At 36.5% G+C, this 22785-nt stretch overlaps 1 protein-coding gene across 1 annotated transcript; it reads right to left on the minus strand.

Moving 5' to 3' along the window:
• LOC109350107 (nicotinate phosphoribosyltransferase 2-like) lies at positions 362–21388 on the minus strand. The gene is made up of 15 exons (XM_019591245.1): positions 20990–21388; positions 20034–20181; positions 19333–19452; positions 19101–19235; positions 18946–19007; positions 16617–16692; positions 6156–6257; positions 5358–5474; positions 4297–4355; positions 3579–3753; positions 2024–2158; positions 1846–1944; positions 1093–1201; positions 541–653; positions 362–453 (listed from the first exon to the last, which is right to left on the minus strand). The coding sequence occupies exons 1-15, from the start codon at positions 21124–21126 to the stop codon at positions 376–378; spliced, it is 1665 nt and encodes a 554-aa protein (XP_019446790.1). The 5' UTR covers positions 21127–21388; the 3' UTR covers positions 362–375.

A 22785-nucleotide genomic window follows, 5' to 3' on the forward strand; every position in this document is an offset into this window, starting at 1 on the left:
AAGAATAGTGGCTCCTCCAACTCGTATATAATGATATAAGTTGAAAACAGTCAACACACATTGAATAATCATAAATATACCCCTGCAGCAGCATCCAACTACCATAAGGTCTTTAAATTACATTTATTAACCAAAGTGAGACTTAACAAATTCACATCTGCACTCCACCAAGTTCGACTATATATAATCAAACATTGCATAGCAATGTTTCCAAAGGCAAAGACGAATTTATTACACAATCCTTGAAAGAGTAATAGCTCCTCCAACTCAAATATATAGAATCATATAATACTATAAGAAGGAAAATCCTATCGAAATCTTTTTGACTCCGATAATCACCTTTTCAAGGCATGCCATTTTATTTGCCTTGTGATTTTACTGAAGCTCCCCAACAGGTGCCTCATTGAGCCACAAGAAATGAATGAAGTCATATAATTTAGCACTTACACTAACCTGCATAAAATTTGAAATAAAAACATTCAAAATCGTTCAAGATATAAATAGTAACATAATTTAGAGCAAATGGTAAAACTTTCTGACCTTATATGGAGTTGGGTTAAGTCTCCTCATGTGGTCAGGTCGCATTAGCTCAAGTTGCTTGATGCATCGCTCTCTAATAGCCTTTAGAGGTGGTAGAGTTTCTCTAGTTTTATCTTCAAAAAAGAATAAGCAAGTTACTACAGAAAAATAAAAGTTTACCATCATAAGCTGCATTCACTGGATATGAGTTGCGGATAATTTCTGGATAACCAACAATGCCTACTGTGGCGTTTAAAGTGTAACTTCGACTATCTAATGAGATCACCTCCACTCATTTCATGCAGTGCAGGAACTTGTAAAGTGATACATTAATCATAGCATTAACAGGTAGAATAATATCTGTTTTCTTAGTTTAAACTTTAAAGAGGTATAGTGTTGCAGGTTCAAAAGTTGCAACAATATTATAGTAGATGGTTGATAATAAATCAGGGGATGTTCTTAAAAATGATGTAGCAATTTCCTCTTCCCTAAGCAAACAACTGTATAGGTTAAAGTTCTATCCATAAGCTGCTATTATTGATCTCCATCACTGTCTAGGTAGGTAGTTCTCACCTGAAATCCCAGGCCAGTAACACCTTAGAAGCTCCTCAACACGTTGTGGCACCACATATGCTCTCTTGGATTCTTGGAAGGGATGACGGCACAGGATTCTTTCTCCCACCTATGAATAAAAGATGATAAAATAATGTTCCTCCCTACGTATGTAAACTACATGTGAGGCAACACTGACGAGCCGAGAGGTTGGAAATTTGATATAGTAAGTGCAACAAGCTGACACAATCATCCAAGACTATCTATCCATTATTTGGATTTAGATTATGGGACAGAATAAGGAAATAGCAGTTGGATATGGATTAACTCTTTTAGAACAGAAAATACTGGGATTTTATCAATAATTGCATATATCATTTGGTACATGCAGCCCAAGATGTTTTCTCTAGCATTTTCCGTTCTTATCTAATAACCTTTCTTTTCATGTATAAAAATAAATAAATAAATTATCCAGTACATGTAGGATTATATGAATAACTCTCACCAGTGAGCCTGAGAAAAATTACATCAATGTTCAGTCAACACAAATAAACAATTACTAGTTTTAACCAGATAATGAGACTTATTTCTACTACTACGCCATAGTAGCAGTCCTCAAAAACTCCAGCAGCTTGAATTCCAAACTTGGCATGCTAGTGATAATATATACAATACCACTAACCAACAACCCAAACCCGCGATGCAGGAGAGTAGTTGCGAACATTAAAAGAGATGAACCTAAAGTGTTAGGCACATTATAACTCAAGATAATACCTTTGGAGAGGGTTCATTTCCCCCAGTCATTATGTCTACCAGGGGATAACCTTCTTTCCCATAAAGCCTATAGCATCTCTTCTTACATGGAATAGAGACCTAAAACAGAGAGAGAAAAGGATAATAATTAAAACCAAAAAAAGATTACAAAAACATGTCCTTTTTTAAGAATTCAAACCTTTGACACATCTTCAGAAAGCTTGATTCGAGGCTGATTATTTATCTCAACCAACTTGAAAACAACACCTAAAGCAGCTTGAGCATAACATGTAACCAAGTATGTTCCAATTCCGAAGGCATCAACCTGGTGACCCTATAGAGTATAATATAACAAAGTTGAATGAGAATTATATGCCTTTTTCAATTTTTCCTTTTTGTCAAAATCAATATAAAGACATGTTTTCATTTTAACATCTATACACACACATACAGTTTGTTCGGAAGGGATTCCAGCATTATATGAATATGTTCCAAGACAAAAAAAAATCAAAGAATTCTACAAGTATTTTCTGTCCAAAAAGTTAGAAGTACCGCATTAAAGAAAAGTATAGACCTTTTGATTTCGACTTGAGGCTAAGGTCCACACTGGGTACACTCATCATGAAACAATTTAATCATTTGCAGACAAAATGCTGGTTTGGTAGCCAAACTTCCAATAATACCACATCGAAGGAGGTGCAATGGTGATAACTAACACGGCTCCTAAGCTCTACCAGTAGTCAAAGCACTCCCTCATGGATAATCTTGGAGCTAGAGCCTCTTACACCCCAGACTCCTCCTCCTCCTTAAACATTTTTATTCTAAAATAGTGTAGAATATTAAATCAATTATAAATTATATGCAGGCAATCTCAGTGACAGCTACCACCTCAATAAGGTTCAGTTATGAATTATTTGTGTTTTCAGGAAATCTCAAGAAAACTACCCCTTCTGTAATCAGTTGAGGTTTTATGATTAAATAGCTTGGGGTTATTTTAACTGGCCTGTATTAATAGATCTTTCGGTTATTTAGGTATAGAATGTCCTTGGAACTTAAAATTGTGAACTTCACCTAGGTAAATGTGCTATTTTTCCATTTTCAGCATCAAAACTCCTTAAATGTTGAACATTATCAGAATCATGGAAGGAAACCATGTTATGTGTACATGTACAACGGCATCCTTTACAGTATCCACCAGCCAGGAGTAATGTGACACCCACATCCCAGAAAAAAAACACAATAAGGGAAGCAATACCCACTAAAGATATGAAATATTTCAGTGGTACATAAATCTGTCACACTAGCATAAGCATCCTTATAGTTTTGCATTACTATATTTAATGCACTAACATTATCGATTTAATAAAATTTTATTTTAAAAAAAATAAAATAAATAACTAACCACTTGTACAATTTTGTTTGTCTTATTTATATTTAGATTAAATATCTGTCGAACAAACTTTAGTCTATTTAAAGATAAAAAATTATGTGCAGAGGGATCAAAGACAAGGTAAGTTTTGAAATTATGTATTAGTAGTATATGGCAAATGAACGTGCAAGAAACCAACAATTAAAATTTGTATATACCAAAAAAAATGTGTAATAATTTCTACATTTTTAATATAAAAATTCTTATGCGATAATCAAATTACACAATGTGTACACATACAAATTCAAAAACAGACATGCCTAACATTGTAGCTGAATGTAAACCAATAAAAAGTTACATGATCAATATTGTAATGACTAATTACCTGCTTGTTTAAAGCATCTAAAGTTTCCTCATTGAGGTCATTACTAGCAGTGATAGTCATCTTTCCAAAATCGGGCACTCCAAATTCCTTCTCGATTGAGCAAAAGAACTTCCTGGCCTCACAAGACAAATAGGCAAGGTCACCAGAGTCCAATCTAATGCCACCAGCTTTGTACCTGCGAAGGACATCAGTAACTCAACAATTAATAGCAATTATGTGATTCTGTGAAAATATTATTTTTATGGGAGGAGCAAGGGGTGTGATAAGAGACTAGTTGAAGCCAAAACTCATTATATGTTAACAATAAACGACAAGTAACTGCAACAGACATGGATAAAGGCTTCCCACAACATAGGAAAAACTTGCAAAAAAATACAGGCAGGCTGCAAAATAGAACTAGTGAAATGCCAAAAAATAATATTTTAGCAAATAACTGAAGAAGCAATTTACAGAAATAACCCCCCATAAGAAAAATTTCAGGATTTGTTTTTTGCAGAAACAACCCCATAAAATACAGGATTTGTTTTGACAGAAACAACCCCATAAAAACATATTACCAGCACAGCATATCACTTTTTATTCATAAAAAAAATAGTATTAAATTTTATACTGCTATCATCTAAAATTCAACAGAGAAATACAACAAAAAATCCTATACATTTGAAAGAAGTTTAGTGATCCAGTAAGAATGATGAACATCAAAATTTTCCTGACATACCCTAAATCATTGAGAGCTAATGCAACAGCACAGAAGTTAGGAACTCCACTTCTCATGACCTGACAATATATGCAAATGTCATCATCTGAAGGACTTGCTAAATTAAAGTAGAAAATAAGGAATGAACCAACAAATTTAAGAAACTCTAGAACTCACTATCAAACAAATTATGCATGACTAGTATCTACGTGACAGATAACATAACTGGAAATAACAAAAACAGTTTCTGCAATTGCAAAATTACCATATTTTGAAGTCAGATATAAGAAGAATAGAGTAAAAGGCATTAGTTGGAGTTCATAAGCATTACAACATTAAATAGCAAAATAGGTATCACATCACCCCAGCCCAGCCATTCTAAATCTGTGACTTTATACCACTGCTGTGTGAACAACCCATTCAATTGAGTATGCTCACTCATTTTATTTGAAATTGAGAGCACAAGCCTGTGATCATTCTCTCTAAGTTTTAACCATAACAAATCTGTTATGCATGTATGAAGTCTAAATCATAATGTATAATGAGTTAATGAGGTGATTCACACATAAATCCATACATAGCTGATTGGTGAATTAAGGGGATAAGTGAATGGCATGTGTGCATATGCATTTGAGTAAGTTGCAAATCATGCATAATATTGAGGAAAGTAGTGAGGCTGGGACCTACCCATACCTAAACACAGACGTGTATCCAATGCATACATACTAATTCACTCATCCTCTCAGTTATGGAATGCAACCATGTTAATGGCTCAAAGCTGTACTCTACAAGAATTGGTTCTCACCAAACCAGTTATGCACCATTCCTATTTTCTAATAGGCCCCATTTGTATTGTCTATGGTTGTAGTCAAAATCATGTTAGGGAAACATAAGCATAGCACCATCTTTGTCAGGAAACCAAACTTGTCCACAAAAGACAAAACAGGGATGAGCAGGATTTATTCTGATCCACAATCATTGGATTGGATTTCAAAAAAAAAAAATCATTGTATTGATGAACAAAATGATGCTAACAGTATACATGTGACTGTAAGAAATATAGTCATTATGAAAATACTTACATCATATGTATCTACAAGGGCAAGAAAGTTATTGGGGAATGCCAATGCATATGAGGTGAATGCTGCCAGCTCACTTTGATTGGTTTCACCAAAAATGCCACGTAGTGAATTTGACCACTGCCAAGTGGGAGCACAGATTAGTAATATACACTGATATATCCGTTTTGATTTCGTAAGCATGCAGAGGATAAATGAATGCTAGAATGATGGTAGTCATTTACAACATAGGCATGAAATGGTTATTCAACTTTTTCATAAAGAGAGGAAACAATTAGCACATATGACACAACCATATTCTGAATACAACCTAGCCATGAAATGGGTTCAATTTAATCATGTGAACTCAATTTAGAATTCAACTGCTTTTTTATTTTCCTAAGTTTTATCTCATTTTCTGTCATAAATTGCCGTGCATACATGCTACCTCCTAGATGTATTCTTCCATACTTCCTTTTCCTTGTAGTGAAATCTTCTATTCTTTATATTAAAAAAGAAGAAAAAAACTGGGGCCTCCAGCAATGATAGCATAGCAATTTAAATAGGTAGACCAACTTGCTCAGATATCACTGGTATATGTGATGGTATTCCTGCATCCTGATCATCCAAATGCTGAGTGCAAAACATTGAAGTTTCCATCACAGGCACAGATATAAACATGACATGTACGCATTGATTTTATATCTATATTAGGCTTCAGCTTTAATATGGCCACTTTTGTCTCAAGAAATACATGAGTGGAAAAGTCTACTGAAAAAACTGATTATAAAAACTAATCATGAAAATGCTTATATTTTACACCTGAATTTTGCTCAGCCATGTTTGGACCAAACTAACAAAGTCTTCACATGTACTTGAACCATCTTTTCTACGCAGTGACTTGTCTATAATCTCATCAAGGCTCTGCACATAACAGATAGTCAAGGTAAACAAAAACGTAAGCAAAGAAAACATAACAGAGAGTGCCTCAAGTCATGATAAAGTATAGTAATACTAATAACACAGCAATAAGAGCCATTTCCCACTAGATGGGATCAGCTATATGGAACAATTGACACTGTTGTGTTATGATGAAATGATTATAAATACTGGATTATGTAAGAAATCAGGAAATTGAAGGACAAATGGAAGAGAATTGAGAGAGAGAAGATGAAGGTGAGAAGAGAGAATAGGTGTGGCAATTGCCCACTCTTTTCTGTTATTATTCAGCAAAATGAAATTATTACAAGATTGAGAAGCTCGCCTTCATTTATAGAAGGTGCATAGCTTCTCTTACAAGGCTAGTGATTAGTTTTAATAACTAACTCTAACAAGCAGAAATATAAAACTAATACAATAAAATAGAAAGCTATTCTCTAATACACCCCCTTGAAATTATATCCCCCCTGCTTCTTTCCTCTAATGCTCCCTGCTGAGTCAAGGGATAAGTGTTAAGGGAGAGAAGATCAAAAACTCTGAGACACTTTCGGAAGGAAATGAACTTGGAAGTCGCTAGAGGTTTGGTTAAAGCTGCTGTCTGATATTCAGAGGGGATGTGTTTGACTTGCAAAGCTTTTGACTGAATTAGTCCAGCAAGCCTAGCTTCTCAAGAGCAAAACTAGAACTAAGTTTGTCAATGACAGTATGAACATGAAGGAGTGAAGATCCGATAACAATGATGTCATCCACATATACAAGGACAAAGAGTTTGTAGGTCGATATGATATGAATGAAGAGGGAATTGTCACATTTACTGCTGTGGAAAACTAGGTGTAAAAGAGTACCCTCGAGTCTCTCAAACCATTGTTTAGGAGCTTGTTTCAACCCATATAGAGCCTTGTGCAGTTTGTATACCACATTTTTGTCACCATTATGAAAACCAGTGGGCTGGACCATGTATACCTCTTCATCAAGGAGACCATTGAGGAAGGCATTATTGATATTCAACTGTTCTAGAGTCCACTTGTATGTAACAGCAAGGGTGAGAAGAATCCTGATAGTAACAGGCTTGACTACAGGGGAAAAGGTTTCATTGTAATTAACTCCTTGTTTTTTATGAAACCCCTTAGCTACCAACCTAACTTAATATTTATTCATTGTGCCATCATGATTTTCCTTAACCCTAAAGACCAACTTAGAACCAATAGCTTGTTTGTGAGGTGGAAGAAGAACCAAAGACTAAGTTCCCAATTTTAGTAATGCATCATACTCTTCTTGCATAGCCTTTTGCCAGACAGGATCAAGTAAGGCTACTTTTGCAGTAGATGGTTCAGTGTGAGCAATAAGAACCTTAGCAATGTGCCTAGGAATGATTGACTTATCAATCCCAAATTTAGATCTAGTAATCATGGGATAAGAGGGTTGTGGTGGTTGATCATGAAGTGATTCAAAGGAACTGGAGGAGGGAACTAGGTCAGATAAGGGAGAAGTAGAGGGATGAGTAGGAGATAAGGAGGAAGAAATAGGCTCTGAAGAGAGAGTTGGATTAAAGGTTGGTAAAGGAGAATTAGATGGCAAACTAGGTGAGGAAGATGGAAAATTGGATGATCCTAAAGGAACAAGATAACAATGAGTAGGAGAATGATGAATTGTTGGAGAATTAACAGGTGCAGGCTGAGTAATAGGAACAGTACTTGTAGAAGGAAGGTGTGGAGATGTAGCATAGGGAAAAATATATTCATTAAACACATCTTTGGAGATATACACTCTTCCTTCCTTACAGAGATATTTACAACCTTTATGAGTTGCAGAGTATCCAAAGAAGGTACACTCTGCTGACCTAAGCTCCAACTTATGAGTATTATATGGTCTAAGCAATGGGAAACAAGCACACCCAAACACTTCGAGAAAGTTGTAATCAGGGAGTGTGTTAATAATAGGAAATGAGGGGAATGACTACCTAATGAGGAGGTAGATAACCTATTAATGAGATACGCAACAGTGGTGAAAGCAAACCCCCAAAAATCCATAGGTAGACTGATAAGGCTCAATCCAGGCCAAGGGTGACAAATGTATACAAAAGGGGCAAGAGGGGAGTTTGGTTGAAGTAAAATAACCAAACTTACCTATTATACCCTTGGGTAGTTAGGTAGTTATTCCTATTTCTATAAATAGGAAGTTGTTAAGAGAAGTTAGTTAGTTTTTGAGAGGGAAAGTTCACTGATTGTGGAATCAGGAACAGGGGAGGATCGAGGGATCCATTGTACTCCTAATTCTTCTATTCTTCATCCTAATTCAATAAAATTCTCCACTAGAACCCTAGCAGAATCAAATTGATTCTGGTTAGGGGCATTTCCTTTTGCTAATTCTTTCTTTTTCTACTTCTTTTGATACCAGTGTTTATCAGTAACACAGACAAATCACAATTGCCTTTATTTGTTAAGAAAAGCTATAACTGGACTAAGTTATAACACACTATTGTCCCAGTCAAAGCAGAGTGTGAGATCGTTAATTTCAAATTTAAATATTCAACAGTAATTCAAGGTTGAGCTTTTATATCCCCTCGGAACAGGTTAGTCCAAATTTAAGAATCATAGCCAACATACTTCACATGTAAATGTGGACATAAATTTTGTTGTAAGAGGTGCACAAGGGGAACTACATTGTTTATACAAGTTAGAACCTGTTTACTTAGAACAATCAAGTAGAGTATAAATAGTATTTTTGGAACTGGGAACATTAACGGAAATAACGAAAAAATGCTATGTTCAAGTTGCATCTGATGTTTCCTAACTGCTAGGCTAATTTACTTTTAATAAGGTAATATACAAAGAAGTGTAAAATTTGGCTGAGTTAATTGGATCATACCGTTCCTCCTCCAACGCCCATCCCTTGTCTACTAGTCATGAAGGTTATACCCCTCCATTTAGCAACATAGTGAACCTACAACATGATAATCTGATTATTTCTGAATTCTGAGAAATAGTTAATCACCTAATAAGTTGCAATCTCAAAAAGAACACAGTTTGGTTTTCGGAAGGGAGAAAAGCTGATAAGATATGCATGCATATTAACATTCTGCAAGAATTAATCAGGTCCAAAAGTCCTAGCCCTAAAACAGGAAGGGAGTGTTGAGTTGTATGTAGAATAATTTGAGAAATATGCAGGGGCTTTATTGGATACTAATCAAGATGTTGTGAAGGGAATTTTCTTTAATGGGTTGAGAGAGGAGATTAGGGCAGAAGTGAAGTTGTATGAACTGGGCACCCTAGCTGAGATGATACAGAAAGCCATACTCATTGAACAAAAAAATACAGTTGTGAATAGAAGGCCTAATGGGGGGTTTGGGAGGTCTACTGCTCCTTCCAGGAACTCTGCCTATAGCAGGGTGGTGTCAGTGGAACCCTCTAATATGAGTAATAGTAGGAGGGAAGGGTCCTCAACAGGGAGTAGTGGGGTTGGTAGTTCTAGAGGGGTTCAGGAGGTTGATCACTTTAGAAGCAGAGGGGAGTATAGGAGGCTTACCAGTGGGGAGATGAGGGAGAAGAGAGAAAAAGGTCTCTGTTTTAGGTGTGATGAACCTTTTTCTAGGGATCACATATGCCAGAAGAAGCAACTCAGTATGCTCATCTTGGGTGAAGGGGAGGAATCTGAGGGAGAAATGGAGTGTGGACAGGAGATTGATGTCTTCAACTCTTTACAATTGTCATTGTATTCCATAGGGGGGTTCACATCTACCAAATCTTGGAAGATCAGAGGGATTCTAGGAGGGAGGTCAGTGGTGGTAATGATTGACTGTGGAGCTTCACATAACTTTATAGCCAAGGAAGTGGTGGAAGATATGGGGTTGAAAGTGCAAGAAACCAAGGCTTATTTTGTAGAAGTAAGGGATGGCCATAGAGTGAAGTGTCAAGGAAGGTGTCATCAACTCAAATTGAGTTTACAAGGGCTTGAGGTGGTGCAGGATTTCTACCTGTTTGGGTTGAAGGGGGTGGACTTAGTCCTAGGCATTGAATGGTTGGCAGGACTGGGCAGAGTTAGTGCTGATTTTGGGAAGATGGTGTTGAATATAAGCAGAGCAGGGTCTACTTTCACCCTGACAGGGGATCCCACCTTAACCAGGACAGAATTGTCATTGGGGGCCTTCATGCAGGTTCTTAAGGAAGAAGGGGAAGGCCTACTCATTCAATATGGCACACCCCATCAGGTTCAGGATGCAGGTGGGGTGCCCAAGGAATTATAGCAGGTGCTCTGCCTGTTTTAGGATGTTTTCCAAGAACCTCAGGGTCTCCCTCCCTCAAGGAGACATGATCATGCCATTCACTTGAGAGAGGGCACTGAGGTCCCTAATATTAGACCTTATAGGTGTCCACACTACCAGAAGGCTGAAATTGAAAGGTTGGTAGCAGAAATGATGGGGGCAGGAGTGATTAGGCCTAGTATAAGCCCCTATTCTAGCCCTGTCATCTTGGTGAAGAAGAAGGATGGGGGTTGGAGGTTTTGTGTGGACTACAGAGCACTTAACAAGATCACTGTACCCAATAAATTTCCTATTCCTTTGATTGAAGAATTGCTTGATGAGTTAGGGGGTGCCAGGGTGTTTTCCAAATTAGATCTCAAGGCAGGGTACCATCAGATTAGAATGAAAGAGGCAGATGTTGAGAAGACTGCTTTTAGAACTCATGAGGGGCACTATGAATTCTTGGTGATGCCCTTTGGGCTTACCAATGCCCCTTCTACATTTCAATCCATGATGAATGAGATTTTGAGACCCTATTTGAGGAAGTTTGCCCTAGTATTTTTTGATGATATCTTAGTCTACAGCTTGGACATAGAGACCCACTGCCATCATCTACAACAAGTGTTGACATTATTAGCAGAACATCAGTTGAAGGCAAATCAGAAAAAGTGTAGTTTTGGGCAGACTAGCATTGAGTACCTAGGTCACATCATCTCTGGTAAGGGGGTATCTGCTGATTTATCTAAAGTAGAGGATATGGTGACCTGGCCTCAACCTGCCAACATTAAGGCCTTGAGGGGGTTCCTAGGGCTCACTGGTTACTATAGGAAGTTTGTCCAGAATTATGGCAGGATTGCTAAGCCACTGACTGAGTTGCTCAAGAAGGATTCATTCAAATGGAGTTCTGAGGCCACTGTTGCTTTTGAAGAGTTGAAGAAAGCCATGACTACTCTGCCTTTGCTAGCTGTTCCTAACTTTGAGAAGGTTTTTACCATAGAGACAGGTGCATCCAGCAAGGGATTGGGAGCAGTCTTAATGCAGGAGGGAAGACCCTTAGCTTTCTGGAGTCAGGGTCTGTCCTTAAGGGCTCAACAGAAATCTGTGTATGAGAGGGAGTTGATGGCCTTGGTCCAGGCAATTCAAAAATGGAGGCACTACTTAGTTGGGAGACATTTCATTATCAAAACTGACCAGAAAAGTCTGAAATTTCTCACTGAACAGAGGTTATTCTCAGATGAGCAATTCAAGTGGGCAGCTAAGTTGGTTGGGCTAGATTTTGAGATTCACTATAAGCCAGGGTGTGAGAATTCTGTGGCAGATGCTCTTTCCAGGAGACTTATGTACTCTGCCATATCCCTTATCAGCAGTGAGGAGGTTGATCTATGGAATGCAGAGTTGCAACAAGACCCCAAGTGGAGGCAGGTTATCCAAGAGATGATCATCTCTCCTACATCTCATCCAGGCTATGAGTTAAGGAAGGGGGTCCTTTATTATAAAGGCAGGTTGGTGTTGTCCAAACATTCCAACAAAATTCCTATCATAATGGCAGAATGCCATGATACTCCCATGGGAGGACACTCTGGCCATCTCAGGACATACAAGAAGATTGCCAACTTTTTATACTGGGTGGGAATGAAGACTGATATCAGGAGGTTTGTAGAGGAGTGTGAGGTGTGTCAGAAGAACAAGTATTCTACCCTAGCTCCTGCTGGGCTCTTACAACCCATCCCTATACCTCAGGAAGTATGGGGAGATATTTCTATGGACTTTATAGGGGGGCTACCCCGAATCAAGGGCAAGGATACTATTTTTGTGGTGGTTGACAGATTATCCAAGTATGCTCACATGTTTGCTTTGGGACATCCTTATTCAGCAAAAGATGTTGCTACTCTGTTCCTAAAAGAAGTGGTTAAGCTCCATGGATTTCCCTCTAGCATCATTTCTGATAGAGATTCTGTGTTCCTTAGCCAGTTTTGGAAGGAGGTGTTCAAGGTTGCTGGCACACAACTCAAGTTTAGTACTTCTTATCATCCTCAAAGTGATGGGCAGACTGAGGTGGTTAATAGATGCTTGGAGACCTACCTTAGGTGTTTTGCTGGCCCTAAACCCAAGCAGTGGTTAGAGTGGCTATCCTGGGCTGAATTCTGGTTTAATTCCAATTATAATGCTTCAGCTGGGATGACACCCTTTAAAGCATTATATGGCAGAGAAGCACCAACTCTACTGAAGGCAGGGGCCATTCCCTCTAAGGTGGATGAGGTAAACAAGATGGTGATACAGAGAGATGGGGTATTGGCAGAATTGAAGGAAAATTTGTTGAAGGCTCAGAATTTGATGAAGCAGCAGGCAGATAAGCACAGGAGAAATGTGGGATTTGAGTTGGGAGATTGGGTCTATCTCAAGTTACAACCCTACAAACTTAAGTCTTTGGCCAAGCGTCCTTATGCCAAGCTAGCTCCTAGGTACTATGGTCCTTATCAAGTGATTGAGAAGGTGGGAGCAGTTGCTTATAAGTTGGCTTTACCCCCTCATGCCAGAATACATCCAGTATTCCACATATCCTTGCTGAAGCCAGATTTCCAACTTGAGGACAAGTTGTTTCTTTTAGGGGAGGGTATTGATAAGGCTCAATCCAGGCCAAGGGTGACAAATGTATACAAAAGGGGCAAGAGGGGAGTTTGGTTGAAGTAAAATAACCAAACTTACCTATTATACCCTTGGGTAGTTAGGTAGTTATTCCTATTTCTATAAATAGGAAGTTGTTAAGAGAAGTTAGTTAGTTTTTGAGAGGGAAAGTTCACTGATTGTGGAATCAGGAACAGGGGAGGATCGAGGGATCCATTGTACTCCTAATTCTTCTATTCTTCATCCTAATTCAATAAAATTCTCCACTAGAACCCTAGCAGAATCAAATTGATTCTGGTTAGGGGCATTTCCTTTTGCTAATTCTTTCTTTTTCTACTTCTTTTGATACCAGTATTTATCATAGACATGCATGTGTCAATAGGGCAAGACCTGTTTCCACTATATGTCTATGTTTTCTGTCAACAGTACCTTTTTGATGATGAGTATGGCGACAAGACACTCTATGGTTTATACCCAAGGATGCAAGAAAAGTAGTGAAAAGTCTAAATTCCCCACCCCAAATAACTCTGAATAGCCTTAACCTTTTTATGAAATTGTGTTTCAGTCATAGTTAGACAGTGTTGAAACACTGGTAAGGGTATCAGATTTTTGTTTAAGGAGATATAACCAAGTGTGTCTAGTATGTGCATCAAAATAGACAAGTAATACCTGAATCCAGTTTTAGAATAAGGAGTAGGTCCCCAAAGATACAAATAAAGAAGATCAAAAGCATTTTCATACACATTAGAAGATGCAGAAGAGTGAAGCTTCTGAGCTTTTGCACAACAACATGCTGAACAAAAATCTAGGGCAGTTTTATTAGGATGATGTATGTTACATTGATTGAGATCATTATTGACTATTGCCTCATGAGCATGGTCTAGTCTACAATGCCATAGAAAATAAGATGTAAGACTAGGCTTAGAAACAGTGGAAGTATAAAGTGAAACATAAGGTACAGAAATATTAGAAGTAGGCAGACTTTATGCAAGCTTATAAATCAAGTTGAAAAATGCATGAAGGCCCTCTGAGGTGAGAGATCCTTGCAACAAAACTTTATTAGAACTCGGTGATTTTAGAAGACAAAAGTTAGGATGAAATTCAAGTGGCAGGAGTTATCTTTGGAAATTGAGACACACTCATAAGTTCATAGTCATGGTGAGAACAAGTAAAAGATTTTGAAGACATGGGGAGACATTAGGTTGAATTGATGACTCAAAATAGGTATTACCACTACTAATAATAGATACTTTAGTACCATTACCCATGTAGATGTCCTTAGGACCAAAGTGCTCACTGGGTTCATGAAGCAAAGTGGCATCAGAGGTGAGGTGATTTATAGCACCTAAGTCAAGATACCACATGGCAACTGTAGGATCAAAATAAGACTGAGTAGGAGCATTAACATTCATAACATAGGAAGAAGATTGATTAGGATAAGGTGCTCCTCCATAAGGCAGTGTGGAAGACATACTTATATAATGTTGATGTTGAAGACCACTATGTGTAGATCCAGCAGAAGGATGAGTAACAAGCTGAAGGCAATGCAGGTGAATAACCCTTGTGCCTAGGTGGAGTAGGATAAGGCATTCCTGAACCAGCATGTGAATGTATGGCAGTCAAAGTGGAAGTGCCATAAGGATAAGAGTAAGCAGAACCATGAAAGTATGCTAGATTTGGAGTACCATGGTGATTATCATAAGGTGCATAGTAGCACTATGATATATCATGACTTGAGCGATTACAATAGGTATAAAAATAGCCAACAAACTTTGTTGGATATCTTCCTGGATGTGGACCACGACCGCCACATCTTCCAGCATGTCCACCTCTTGATTGAGTAGGAAATCCAAAGTGAAATCTACCATTAGGTCTTGGCAAAGAGGAGAAGGGGAAGATGGTGGAAGGATCAGTTGGCATTGTAACAGAAAGAGGAGACTATGAGGGAGAAGAATTGGCTGCCACATTAGCTGATAAGGCATTAGATACAGATTTGTGTTTGATCTTCACCAATCTTGACTCAAAAGTGAGCAAGAATTGTTCTAGGTCATACACAGATGGTGGATGAAGTTGGCTCTTAACTATAGTGACCACAGGATGAAAATCCTCATTCAATCCATACAAAATGCAATCAATATGCTCTTCTAATGAGATAGGAGTGCCAATTGAGATGAGAGAATCAGTGAGAATCTTAACTTGAGAAAAAACTCAGAAATTGACAAAGAACCTTGAGATAGGGAACGAATCTGAGCACGCAATTGACGACTTCTTACCTTAGCATGTCAATTGGAAAAAGCATGCAATTCATTCCAAAACTTCCACGAGTAGATGCAGCCTACAACACATGGTTGTAAGGCTTATGAGATGGAGTTCAGAATCTATGAAAACACAGTCTGATCTTGTTCCTCCCAGCTAGAGAAAGCGGGATTCGTGTGATTTAGTTCACAATCCAGAGCTGTGAGAAAACGAGGAGGAACATCAGTAGAATTGATGAACCTTAGGGTAGGATTGGCCTTGAGCATTGCAAGATGAATTAGCTCCATGTGAGATAATTCTTCTCAGTGAGCTTCATTCCTGGAACTTGCAATGAAAACGAGGGAGAATGAATACGAAGAGGAGCATCATAAGAGGAAATAGGTGGAGAAGATGCATCCAAGCAGGATCAGTGACAGTGGCCATTGGAGTGAATGATACCATGTAAGAAATCAAGAAATTGAATGACAAATGGAAGAGAATTGAGAGAGAGAGAGAAGATGAAGGTGAGAAGAGAAAATAGAAGTGGTAACTGCCACTCTTTTATGTTATTATTCAGCAAAATGAAACTATTACAAGATTGAGAAACTCACCTCTATTTATAGAAGGTGCATAGCTTCTCTTACAAGTGGAGTGGTTAGTTATAATAACTAACTACAACAAACAGAAATATAAAACTAATACAATAGAATAGAAAGCTATTCTCTAATAGATTATAATGACTTATAACAGAAATCACTTAAAAAGGCAGCTAGAAATTAAATTTCAGCATTTCTGATAAGTATGTGTCTAATTATTCCGGATAGAAAGAAACTACAGTATTATTAAATAAGGTATCTACCCCATAATTCCAAAGTCTCATTTGCTATAACTTCAAACTTATGGGGCCTGGCTACAAAGTACTATAAAGATGAATTGGGACAAAAGTTTCATTTGTACCCTCTAAATCCTACAGCAGCAATAGTCACTAACAAATCTTGATCTATGATGTTAAGTATAAATCAGCTCTCTCGTAGACCTAAAATTTCAGTATTAGAATCTAATAAGAGGTTAATAAATGTCTTGATTAATTGTGCTGGTTTTAGTTATTAATCCTTATAAAACATTTACAAAATCCTTTTCATACAGACATTGTAACTGGAAACAATCAAATGTAATTTTGAGCCTCCAGACACATTGAAAGGATAAATTTTATCAGAAAATTTGCCCTTTCAAGTTTCACGTACCATATATGAGCTAACAAAGGCATGAGAATGAGTTCCGCGAAGGGGAATCCCAAATAACTTTCCTGCTGCAACATTGCTATTGGCACACATGAAAGAGACAAGTTATACCAAAGCAAAAGTAAGAAACTGAAATTTTACTATGCCACAATGAATGGTTTACTGCACATTTGCCAGCCCCAAAAAGAGGGGAAAAGAAAACAATTTATCCCCGATCTTCCAAATTGAGAGCACTACCCACAAAGTGACAAAACAAACCTATAGGCGAAGTTTGAAATGTCCCCCTAATGTACCATCGTTCAAAGTGCCTGACATCTCATACATTACCATAATCAAATAAAGAATCAATCCATAGGGATATCATAGCAATAGTTCCATGCGAATTAGTGCACATTGTTTTTTAAGGGAGCACATCTGCTGTCCTACAAAGTGTGTCACTCCATGTATCACTGCTTGTGATTGGTTGAAAAAATATATTTAAATTAAAATTTTAATAATTAATTATTTTTCTGACCAATCACAAGCAGTGGCACATGGAGTGGTACATTGTTGTGGGACAGCAGATGTCCACCCGTTTTTTAAGGGGAGGGGGAGAGCGCAGCTGGTGGGATTGAATCCAAATTCTCACTCAAAATGTCCCACAACTTAATGAGCGCACATTTGATACCATATGTAAAGAATGGGTGCATAGGGAACTTAATTTCCCCTTCTCTCTATAATGTGATTTTTTGTTTGTTCCCTTCATCCAGTCATATTTAGTTGAGTACTTCAATATTATTTTACTCTATTATTATTTTAGGGGACAAAGAATAATACACCAATGAAATAGGGAAAAAGTGCTCCATTAAAAAAATATCCGGGAAGAGATTGAAATTGCAATGACAAAAGATGAAGAATAGAAGCACAATTGCAATGACAAGAGATCGACAATAGAAGTGCAAATGACTCATAAAGGAATAACAAACAACAATTCACATCAGTGTATCAAATTGTGGATCACACCACCTGATGTTGCCACAATATTGCGATGTGATACCAAATCACAATGATGTGGCCACATCAGATGCAACACAACCGCATTCAGGCCACATTGGACGATATTTGGACTGCATCAAACCCATCAAATTCAAAAACATTTTTCAACCACAAAAGGTTCACATCGTCACGACCGCTCCTTGCATCGCAACGACCACAATTGCAATAATTACAACCGCAATTTAAAACATTGGTTTCCACCTAAAACAATCATATAGAAAAGCATGTACGTGTGCATGCACCACATCCTGATGGGTAATTCAAGGCTTTATCCCATCTAAACCAAGGAATTCCATCATGATAACTACTACACAAAAATGCCTAGCAAGTTAAGGCACCAGAATAATTTGAACCATACCTAAAAAATTCTAGTATGTGAGGCACTTTTCGCAATGTCAATTACAAATTACAATGTAGGCAAAATTAGTCCTTTAGACACTTATGTTAAAAAAAAATCAATTGGCCTCAGTAACTTTTATTTGCATCAAAGTAGTCCCTTGGGTTGAAAACCCGCTAGCAACATTTGTCCAAACGTTAGTTTTCCTCTAAAGTCATCAGAAAATTCTGTTATACTGAATAAACTTTTTTTTATTTTCTTCTCAAGTTTCTTTGTTCTTTACCAGTGAGATTTTCCTATGGAAACCTCTATTTTAGCGACAAAGTAAAGCTCACTGCTACAAAGAATCAAGCCTATTCAGTGGCTAAACCACCAGATTCCACAAATTTATTATCCCTATTTGGTTCTTAAATCTGCATAAAGCAATCTCTCACTCTTTCTCTAATCCAGTTCTTACCGATTTCCACTTAAGAGAATCCACCAATTTGCAATAAATAAATGCAACATTAAAAAAATATTATTTAATGTCCACTCACCACCTAAATTATCTTCAGGACTTTTTAACTTTGCCAGAAGAAAAATCTAAATTTGATAAGTGTATGATGGAGCAAACAAAATACAGCTGAGGGGATATGATTTTTTAACCATTTTGGATTGATTACATTATGGGCAAGAACAAAGAGGTACGGGTTTGAGTGTTCACACGTAAGGGGGGACTGGGAGGAGATTTGGTGCATCTTTGGTGCCTTTGCTTTTATGCATTACTAAAAACTCTCAATACAATTGTAGTTAATTTTATAAATAACAAAGATAAAACTCTGGACTACATTAGTAGTGTAGAGATTTTAGTCCGCAAATCGTAAAGTGTGATAACAGCTACAAATGCACACTGTAATGAACATTTCATCTAAATTGTCCAGTAGCAAACATGCTAGTTTAGAATTAATTAATTAACAATACCTCGTTGCATCAAAGCCTCCAACATAGCAGTATTTCGATGCACTTACTCCACCATCAGGTCCCTGGATTCAGAATAAGAGTTCTGATTATGACTATTGAAGGACAGTTTTTCCATATATACCCATGAAAAGATATTTTGAATAAGATTTTGTAACCTGAGCCCTTCGTAGTCCAAACTCAAGTAGAGTTTTGGATTTTCCAGCAACATTACGATGTCTTGCCGCATTAGTAGAAACTAAGGATGCATAATTAATAAGATTCACAAAAGGTGTTTCCAGCAATTGTACAACCTGAATAGTATAAAAGTCAATTTCATGTTAGAAATAGGTCGTCTTTAGTTTTAAAAAGTGTATTAGAAGAGGGTACATGATGTTAGCAAGTACTCACGGCAATTGGACCTTCAATTCTCAACAAGGGTATCTTAGGAAAAACAACAGTTCCCTCAGGAATGGAATACACTTCCACATCAGAGCAGTCAATTCCTCTCAGATAGTCAAAGAATCCATCCTACAATTTAATTGATAATTATCAATAATTAAAAACTTATTTTGAAGGGGAAATCTACTAAAAGAATCACGGAAAAGTAATCATCAGCCATATTATTTCAGATTGACATTTGTTCCAATGCTATTTACAAGTAACAGGTAATAAAATTATGAAACACAAATACCCCTCGACCAACTGAGTTCCTCCGTTCTTTATATCGATCATTAAGATTTGCCAAATTTAGTTTCCGGGATAACTGGTTAAAAGTGCTGATACAGTTCACATAATATTTATCCAATAACAATAAAGAAGTTGCACTATTAATCTGTACATGTATCTTAGCAAAATGCTCAATGCCCAGACAATTATAATCTACCTACCACTAGTCCTTATCGGCTATGTCCTAATCGGATGCTATCTTCTAACTTCTTTTATCTTTATAGAATTATAGCAAATCATTTCCTATTATTGAAATACTTCTGTGTAACACCTGAATTCATGATAGAAAGAAAATATAATTCGTAGCTTGAGTTTGAACCTGCCTACCTACCACTGTAAAGAAAACTTTTTATAGCTGCAGAAATAATCACAAATTGGTTTACCTCACAGGAATCAGATAAAGATTCCCTAATGAAAGAAATTTCCTCCTCAGTAAGTCTGAAATTAGCAATGAACCTTATAACTTCTTCCAAACCCGCAAACACAGTATACTCCCCACCAAAGGGATTCTTTCGGAAATACAAATCAAACCTGAAAGCAAATCACAAGCCAATCTTCTCACACGTATCAACAAGTATATAAGCATTCAAAGAATAAGTGTGTGTTTGGATTAGCTTATTCCTTATTTTATGCTTATGTTAAAAACAACTTACATTCAAAACCAATTTTTCTCCCAAATTAATCAAAACTAAAAAAGGGCTGCCAAAGCATGAGGCTCCCACTTACTAGGGTAAGTGAAGGCCAGATGTAGGCAGTCTTATCCTCGCAAGCAAAAATATTATTCCCAAAATTTGAACTCAAGACTCAGGTCACAAGCCAAGCAATATTACCAATGCCTCGAGGCTCGCCCTCTAACTTAATCAAAACAAAGCATGCAATAAATGTTCTGTAGTCATAGACCAATGGCAGACATATCCAGTGAGGGGCCAACATCCCTCCTCAACATATAAAATTTGTTTTACATATATGTGTAATATTTTTATTAAATTCTTTTGCTTACATAAAATCGTTGACTTTCCAAAAAAAGTAATACATATGAAAGGAACTGTGCATAAATCTTTACCATGACAATACATAGATATTAGTATATTACACTCATAATTTTAATATATTTTATCCTCTATTTATGTTTTCTAGATTCATTTCCAGCGCACAGAATAAAACACTACCCCTAACACTAACAGAATCAAAAGTCAACAGAAACGCTGAGAAAAGGTTCAATTAAGCAAAACACAAAACAATCACTTTCAGTTCCAGTTGCACTTCCACAATATTGAATGTCTGAAGCATCATGCAATAAATGAAAAGTCAAAAATGAAAACAACGATTGATTACTAACACAGCACGTTCTTGATGCTTCCCAGCTTTCCAGTAAGCATAAGCCATGGTAAATTGGTACAGATCTGTGAGCAGAGGCGTCACCATCGGATTCGTTGGTCCAGCTATGACTCCACCGTTCTCCTTCTTCGCCTCCATTATTAACCCTAACTAAGGTTCTCTTTGCTCTCTCTCTCTCTCTCTATCTATCACTGTTGAGTTTTCTTCTTTGATCTTTGGCTTTTTCTGTTTAGTTCTGTATCGCGCAGACGCTATTTATAGTAGCGAGGTTTGATTTGAAGCAAGCGTGAACGTCCCCTTTGGTTACGGTGGAACTGTTGCTTTCACAACAGTGGTATTTTCCAAGAAGGGGAGTCTTAGTATGACTGTTTGATTTGAAACTTTGTTTTTATACTACAATGTATAACTAATTCTTTTAGAATGTGTGGGGCCTTGTTGCTCTTAAAAAATCAAATGCTTTACTTTTTTAGCATTCAGTTATTTAGGAGGTCTTATATCATTATATCAAATTTGAAAATATGGATGAGTTAGGAATCAAAATTATAAAAGGTAAGTAATGGTGACAAACAGAACCAGGTTGGTTGGTTCCTTGGATTTGGTTTATATGGAAAAGTGTGGTTATGGTTCCAATACTTCGACATGAGAACATAATATGATATGGAATAAAATAAAAATCAGATAAGATAAGGGAATCATATTCACATGTTATTGTATTTGGTTGAGCATATTTGTTATCTTATAAATTATATCAACTTATGTACTACTAACCTGTCATTAATTGAAAAATATATTTAGGTTAAAAAATTAATATTAATTATCTCAAAGTTAATGAGATACAACGATATAACTTATAAGATATCATATGTATACCGGTGTTTGGTAATGCAATAAGACATGTCATTTTATACCATTAACAATCATATACCTTTAATTTTATAGTCAAAATCTCTAATTGTATGCATCATTATCCTTAATTTATTGTTTTGACCATATCATAATCCTCTTCGTGATTTAATTAATATAGATAATGGTTTAATATGGTTCTGCACTATAACATGGTCATCACATGTATCACGTTATGTGTCACTGCTTCTAATTGGTTATAAAAATATTTAATTATTAAATTTTTAATTAAATATATTTTTTAACTAATCACAAACAATAGTACATGGTGTGTCACATTATATGGGAGGACATTTTCTATCCAAAAAAAAGTATATCACTTTATGTATTATTGCTTCTAATTGGTTATAAAAGTATTTAATTATTAAATTTTTAATTTAAATATTTATTTTAATCAATCACAAATAGTTTGTCATATTATAACAATATATGTACTCTAATTCTTATATGGGTTGATCTCTATGTTAAATTAGAAAGAATATTTTCCTCCTTCTCAATTCTTGGTTATTGCTTATATTTTTCTAATTTATATATATATTATGTTCCATGTAGAATGGGAACGAAGAAGTGTTCCCTCAATGTGTGGAAGAAGAACGTGAAGGAAAGACAAAATTTGATGCATGAGTTGTATAAAGTGATGATTCATTTTCATTCTCTTGGAACCTTTGTTTTGAACTTTGGATAATGACATCTAGACATGTATATTTTTATGACATATTAGTTAGTGTGTACAACTTGATGTAGACCTAATTTTTAATTGATGCATATTTTGACATGTTAGCTTTAATTTATATTTTCTAATTACAATGTGTTAGTTTAGTGGTGTAAAGCCTCGTAAGATTTCAAGATAATGAAAAGGTTAAAGGTTCAATTTTTATAAACGAACACTTATTA

This window comes from Lupinus angustifolius, chromosome LG06 (genome assembly GCF_001865875.1).
Source record: "Lupinus angustifolius cultivar Tanjil chromosome LG06, LupAngTanjil_v1.0, whole genome shotgun sequence".
NCBI classification, from domain to species: Eukaryota; Viridiplantae; Streptophyta; class Magnoliopsida; order Fabales; family Fabaceae; genus Lupinus; species Lupinus angustifolius.

What these genes read in the sequence shown, in the direction of transcription:
- LOC109350107 (XM_019591245.1), bottom strand. Translation starts at nt 21,126, where the DNA reads ATGGAGGCGAAGAAGGAGAACGGTGGAGTCATAGCTGGACCAACGAAT. An exon ending in TTAGCTCTCAATGATTTAGG is followed by an intron (nt 3,754 to 4,296) that starts GTATGTCAGGAA and finishes TGTCCTTCGCAG; the next exon opens with GTACAAAGCTGGTGGCATTA. An exon ending in TTAACCCAACTCCATATAAG is followed by an intron (nt 454 to 540) that starts GTCAGAAAGTTT and finishes AATTTTATGCAG; the next exon opens with GTTAGTGTAAGTGCTAAATT.